Source organism: Triticum dicoccoides, chromosome 3B (assembly GCF_002162155.2).
Source record: "Triticum dicoccoides isolate Atlit2015 ecotype Zavitan chromosome 3B, WEW_v2.0, whole genome shotgun sequence".
Taxonomy (NCBI): domain Eukaryota; kingdom Viridiplantae; phylum Streptophyta; class Magnoliopsida; order Poales; family Poaceae; genus Triticum; species Triticum dicoccoides.
The window spans coordinates 146686819-146693886 of NC_041385.1; the positions used below are offsets into that span (position 1 = coordinate 146686819).

The following is a 7068-nucleotide window of genomic DNA, read 5'->3' on the forward strand; positions in this document are numbered from 1 at the left end:
AATCTATTACACCATGGTTTCTTTGAACTTATGCACTCCTCTTTGTGCCCCCAGTTGCTAGATAAATACTCCTACATACTTTTATCCGTTTAGAAGACGAAAGTGCAGGTTTAGATTGATTTTGGCAACTAGGAGCGTCAGCCAGCACGTTCAAAACAATAGATTTGCTCACTGGTCTTGAGCTTTGACTCTTTAGCTACTTGTCATATAAACTGTACTGTACAAGACAACCTTGTTTTAGGTGATCCTTATCTCTTCTAGTATGGAGAGATCCTTGAAATTTCATGTTTGCCACACTACTAAGTCAAACATAAGATTTTAATGTCATATGCACGTTATGTGGGTTCCATTTCCTTCTCTTCCTTTGAATTATTCACCTCGAATCATCTCTTAATTTTAGTTTCAGTTTGATAATGTGCATACAGTTTATTTCATTTCCCCCCCTTTCTGACCCATATTTAACTCTGATGAGCAAGTGCTAGCAAAATGAAAAGGAGAGCATAACATCTGCAGAAGAAGACTGTGTAATCATTATGTTGACTGCCATGAAACCTGCACAACAGCATAGACAATTGATATTGCTGTCTTTGGACCCTCATTTAATCTCTAAACAATCATGGCCCCACCAGTGAGCCTAATACAAGCAACGGGTTATTTGTAAAATAAAATTATTTCCAATGATATGTAGGTTCTTTCTAATGACAACAGGTTATTTGTACCATAAGCTCTTTTTATTTTACTGAGTACATACTTTTATCCGTTTAAAAGACTAAAGTGCAGGATTAGATTGATTTTGGCAACTAGGAGCATCAACCAGCACGTTTAAAACAATAGATTTGCTCACTAGTCTTGAGTTTGATCCTTCATTTACTTCTCATGTAAACAGTACAAGACAACCTTATTTTAGGTAACCTTGAACCTCTTTTTAGTATGGAGAGATCCTTGAGATTTCATGTTTGTCACACTGCTAAGTCAAACATAAGTTTCTAAATTCATATGTGCTTTATGTGGGTTTCACTTCCTTACCTTCTTTTGGATTATTCACCTTGAATCATAGCTTGCTTTTAGTCTCAGTTTTGATAATGTGCATACATTTTATTTCATTTTTCTCCTTTCTGAACTCTTATCAACTCTGATGAGTAAGTGGTAGCAAAATGAAAAGGAGAGCATGCCATTTGGAGAAGCAGACTGTGTAATCATTATGAAACTACTGAACTTCTGAATTGTTTTTAATAAATATGGCTGTGTGGATCAGTATGATGCAGAGGCCGGGGATATCCCCTTTCCCCAAAAATATGAAACCCGCGCAACAGAATAGACAGTGATCCTGATACAGGCTACCGGTTATTTGTAAAAGAAATCCTTTATAACGATAAATATGCTATAGGCTCTTTTACTTTATGTTTACACCAAAAAAGAGAGCTTATTACCATCTGTATCAACCACTGAACCAAATGCATTCGTCTTGATTTCCATTTCTTGAATTAATAGCCTTATGTTGTCATACGAAGAACCTCCCTCATCGAAAGCCCTCCTTGCTTTAATGGCGCAGTCTTTTGCTCTCACCCTCATCTCTTCTGCAGCCGCCCCCTCATCCATCAGGGTGTTCACAGCTTTCTGCACCTCATCTCTTGTAACCATAACCTCCTGGTTTTCACTTCCCCACTGTGTAACTCCTTTCACTCCAACCTCCATTCCGATTTTCAGCACATCCACCAGCAGCTTCTCATTCAAAAACTGCTCCTCAAAGTGCGGCCATGTGATCATGGGCACACCTGCACAGATGCCCTCTACTGTTGAGTTCCACCCGCAGTGCGTCACGAATCCTCCAACGGCTTGGTGCTGCAGGATCATGAGCTGTGGTGCCCAACCCCTTATGACCATGCCTCTATTTTTGACACACTCCTCGAACTCATCTGCGAGCCATTCCTCAACTTCTGGAAGCTTAGCTCCTGCTTTGATCACCCAAATAAACGGTTTCCTGGAGGTTTCAAGTCCCAGTCCCAACTCAACAGGCTGTTGAGGTGTAGTGCAAGCGAGGCTGCCAAAGCTGACAAAGACCACTGAGCCTGGCTTCATTGAATCAAGCCATTGCAAGCACTGTGCTTCATCCATTGACGCCTTGTTTCCTCTTGCGGCCATAGTGTTGTTGTCTCGGTGGCAGAGGCACATTGGTCCGACCGCCCAGACCTTCTTCTTTGTCGTCTGCTCAAAGGATTCAATGTACAATGTCTCCAGCTCCTGGAAGCTGTTAATTACCTCACCATCACTTTTCAGCTCCTCTTCAAGGAACTTCTTACGGATTTGCTCCATACCAGGAATACAAAAATTTCCAGGGCATTTAGCCTTTGTCAGCTCTAGTGGCATAGGGAACCCTGTGATTGTGATGAGCTCATTTTCGTCTTTGACATTTTGAAATACATTGTTGTGATAACTGATGTACCTGCAAGATGGTTGTAGTTGTTTCAAATACGTATAAGAGCAGACTTCTTCGACAAACGTCAACCAGATATAGCTGGCCTAAAAACTTGCTCATGAAAACCTTTGCTGTCTGTGATTCCTTATGCAGTGTAAATTACATATTTCATCACACAAACTAGTACTCAGATAATTCTTTTTCCTTTCAGGTGTAGTCTTTTATATGTTCAATGCTTTCTTCTCTCTGGAGCCAATTTACACTAGTTTTCCGTCCACTGATGAAGTAAAGCACTGAATTGTAGCAGCAATAATATGCATAGTACAAATTAGTTACTCACAAGATTTGCCTCTTATTATGATTGTACCTGATGAGGGACGAGAAGCCACAAAAGCCACTAAAGGTCAGCCTCGGGATACCAAGCTCCCTTGCGATGTCACCAGTCCACCAGTGAATCAGGTCAGATATGATGCAGCTCGGAGGCGAGCGCTGCTGCTCATGGAGGTATGCCTTGAGCGGCTCCTGAAGCGCAGCGATGGCATAAGTTGGAGAGCAGATCTATGGATTGGATCATGTCCAGGTTCTCGCACCCGTCCGGTAGGCCGAACTCGGCACTCGGGAAATGGAGCTCCACGAGCCGTACTGCCAGGCCCGCCGCCTCCACATCGGCTGCAAAGCCTGCCAACCTGGAGGCATTCACTGGTGTGGTGATGAAGCTAACCTGCGCGCCGTGCTCTGCCAGCAGGCGCGCCATGTCGGTCATGGGGATTGTGTGCCCCTGCGCCAACATCGGTACCAGCACAAAGTGCGCCCTCGCGGAGCCGCTGTGGCCATCACCGCTGCCGGTGAAGGTCATGGCTGATCGGCTATTGTAGGAAAAGGACTGGTGGTGGAGTCAGTCAAACTGGGAAGACAGTGACACCGGCAAGATAGCACGATGTGTTGGGCACAATCTGATAATGGTCGCAATGGCAACTATAGTCTATGCATATAGCACCTGGTGCTATGTCTTCCTAAGGAAAGATGATGAGCTGACGATGCAACAGCATATCAAATTGGTGACCTCTTGCTAGTGACGCATGCTCTCACGTCAGTCATGGACTTGTGAAGTCAGCCATGTGGATGAATCTTGTTAAGTTCTGAATCATCAGAATCCAGGCCATCGGATCAGACATCGAGGGCTCAGATTAACCACAGCTACCGCCTGTCACGCTCAAAGGGGAGTCATTTTTACAGGATTTGGATGATCCTCATGTCTGATGCTGACTTGTCGTATATGCACACTACTTAACTCTCAAGGCTGTGGAAGGCCGAGCCAGCCGATATAATATGATAGTGCATTATTTTCTGTGTGGAGATTCGGTCATTCAGTGTAATGTGGGTCTGTGGTAGTGGGTGGAATTTTCTTGTCTGTATCCTTTCAGGGTTTTGTTGGTGAGAAGCTAAAAGGATCTCCCAGTGATATGGAAAATATGAGTCCATTTCTGGAGCGACGCAATGCATCCTAATGAACACAGTGGCTTCCTGACGCAAAGAGGTACGACCGAGGCTCCTTGTTTTCATTTTGCTTCATGCACACAGACCTAATAAACTCCATATCTAGAAAGAATTTAATACCCCTAAAAAAAGGATTTAATACAAGACCGCAGCGATTAGCAATGAAGCAAGGTCTGTTATTAGGCCATGTACAGTGCCTGGTGTAATGCAACAGTGCAGTGTCCGGTGTACGGCGGCGCCCCTCCCTAGTTGCTCGGAGTCATTGTCCTACGCCTCCACGAACCGTGGCTAGTCGTGCAGCGGTAGCAAAATGCAAGGGAGAGCGTAACCATCTAGAATAGCAGACTGTGTAGTTGTTATGTGGACTGCCATGAAAGAGCGTACATAATAGAGAGGATAATTGATATTCCCTTCATTTGGATCATCTATAATCTCTATATAATCACCTGTGAGCCTGGTACAAAATTCTATATGATGATATATGTACTCTAGGATGTTTCACTTCATGTTTACACCGAAAAAGCGAGCTTACGTAATCTCTATCAACCACATGCATTCGTCTTGTTTCCCGTTTCTTGAATTAACAGCCTTACGTTGTTGTAAGAAGAACCTTCCTCGTCGAAAGCCCTCCTTGCCTTAATGGCGCAGTCTTCTGCTCTCATTCTCAACTCCTCTGTAGCCTCCCCTTCACCCATCAGGGTGTTCACTGCTGTCTCAACAGCATCTCTGGTAACCATAACCTCTTGTTGTTCACTTCCCCACTGTGTAACTCCTTGCACTCCAACCTCTACCCCAAGTTTCAGCACATCCACCACCAGCTTCTCATTCAGAAACTGCTCTGCAAAGTGTGGCCATGTGATCATGGGCACACCTGCACAGATGCCCTCTATTGTTGAGTTCCACCCACAGTGTGTCACAAATCCTCCAATGGCTTGGTGCCACAGGATCATCACCTGTGTCGCCCAGCCCCTTATGATCAGACCTCTGTCTTTGACGCGCTCCTCGAACCCATCTGCGAGCCATTCCTCGACTTCTGGAAGCTTAGCTCCTGCTTTAATCACCCAAACAAACGGTTTCTTGGGGGCTTCAAGTCCCAGTCCCAGTTCAACAAGTTGTCGAGGTGTAGTGCAAGCGAGGCTTCCAAAACTCACAAAGATCACTGAGCCTGGCTTCCTTGAATCAAGCCATTGCAAGCACTGTGCCTCATCCATTGACGCCTTGTTTCCTCTTGCGGCCGTTCTGTTGCTGTTTCGGTGGCAGAGGCACATTGGCCCGATCGTCCAGACCTTCTTCCTTGTTATCTGCTCATAGGATTCAATGTACAATGTCTCGAGCTCTTTGAAGCTATTAGTGATCTCACCATCGCATCTCAGCTCCTCCTCAAACATCTTCTCACGGATTTGCTCCATACCCGGAACACAAAGGGTTCCACCAGGCAACTTAGCCTTCGTCAACTCTAGCGGTGTAGGGAACCCCGGGATCGTGATGAGCTCATTGTCATCTGTGACATGCTCCAATACATTGTTGTGAAAAATGATGTACCTGCAAGATGATATTAGTTGTTTAAAATACGTTGAAGTGCAGACATCGTTGACACATCAACCAGCTGTAACTGGCGTAACAAATATCTGATGAAAATTCTTATTTTCTATACTTCCTTATGTAGTTTGAATTACATGTTTCATTACGTAAGGTAGCACACACGTCGATTTTATTATCTTGTGTACTCTATTATCTATGTATGCTTTCTTCTTTTCTGGAAGGAATTTATACTCGTAAGCTGTCCTGTACTATTGAAGTAAAATACCTAATCATAGCAGCAAAAATATGTCCAGTACTCACAAGGTTTGCCTCTTTATGTTGTACTCCCTTCGTTCGGAATTACTTGTCTCAAAAATGGATGTATCTAGAACTAAAATACATCTAGATACATCTATTTCTGCGACAAATAATTCCGAACGGAGGGAGTACCTGACAAGGGACGAAAAGCCACAAAAGCCACTAAAGGTGAGCCTCGGGATGCCGAGCTCCCTTGCGATGTCACCGGTCCACCAGTGCGCCATGTCAGATATGATGCAGCTAGGAGGCGAGCGCTGCTGCTCACGGAGGTACGCCATGAGCGGCTCATGCAGCGCGGCACATGCCTTCATGAAGTTAAAGAACAAATTCTTTGATTGGATCATGTCGAGGTTCTCGCACCCATCTGGTAGGCCGAACTCTACACTCGGGAAGTGGATCTCCACGAGCTGAACCGCCAGGCCCGCCGCCTCCACCTCAGCGGCGAAGCCTTCCAACCTAGCGGCGTTGACCGGCGTGGTGATGAAGCTGACCTGCGCGCCATGCTCTGCCAGCAGGCATGCCATGTCGGTCATGGGAATGGTATGGCCCTGAGCCATCATCGGTACCAGCACGAAGTGCGCCCTCGCGGAGCCGCTCTGGCCATCGCCGCTGCGGGAGAGGGTCATGGCTGGTCGGCTGTGGCAGCGAAAGTGCTAGTGGAGTTGGTCAAGCTGGGAGGACTTGGAAGCGGTGCAGTGGCAACCTACAGCAGCACCTGGTGCTATATCTTCCTAAGTTGAGCTGACGAGCTGACGAGCGAATGGGCGCAGCGCAGCAGCAGCGTTTCAACTTGGTCACCTCTTACTAGTGACGCGTGCTCTCACGTCAGTCATGGACTCCTGGTCAGCCATGTGGATGAGAATCTTCTTCACTGTTACTGACATATTTCATACTCCCTCCGTTCCAAAATATAGCGCGTCCACGCTTTTCGAGGTTCAACTTTGACCATAAATTTAACCCACGAGACCGACTGCGGCGGGATCAAAAATTATATAATTAAAAACTTTTTTTGAATACGAATTCATTGGTATAATTTTTTCGCCCGCCGCAGTCGGTCTTGTTGATTAAATTAATGGTCAAAGTTGAAGCACGGAAACCGAGGACGCGCTATATTTTGGAACGGAGGGAGTATGTTGAATGCAGAGGCCTCCCATTATTCGACCGTATGTGGCTCCAGCAAGGATAACAGGGATGAAGAGATCAGATGGGACCGCAATTCCGTAAGTCACAAGTCCAAGGCAATAGATTGCGAACAAGAAGATGAAAAGACTAGACATGTGGTACTCAGGGGGTGTTTGGTTCAGAAGTCCTAGGAC

General features: G+C 45.6%; 1 protein-coding gene and 1 pseudogene across 1 annotated transcript; both read right to left on the reverse strand.

The window, feature by feature from the left end:
* Positions 1-269: 269 nt before the first annotated feature.
* On the reverse strand, positions 270-3272 carry LOC119275238 (annotated as a pseudogene).
* A 419-nt stretch (positions 3273-3691) lies between these two features.
* On the reverse strand, positions 3692-6436 carry LOC119275240 (UDP-glycosyltransferase 73C3-like). The gene is made up of 2 exons (XM_037556043.1): positions 5885-6436; positions 3692-5455 (listed from the first exon to the last, which is right to left on the reverse strand). The coding sequence occupies exons 1-2, from the start codon at positions 6376-6378 to the stop codon at positions 4456-4458; spliced, it is 1494 nt and encodes a 497-aa protein (XP_037411940.1). The 5' UTR covers positions 6379-6436; the 3' UTR covers positions 3692-4455.
* Between the last annotated feature and the right edge of the window lie 632 nt (positions 6437-7068).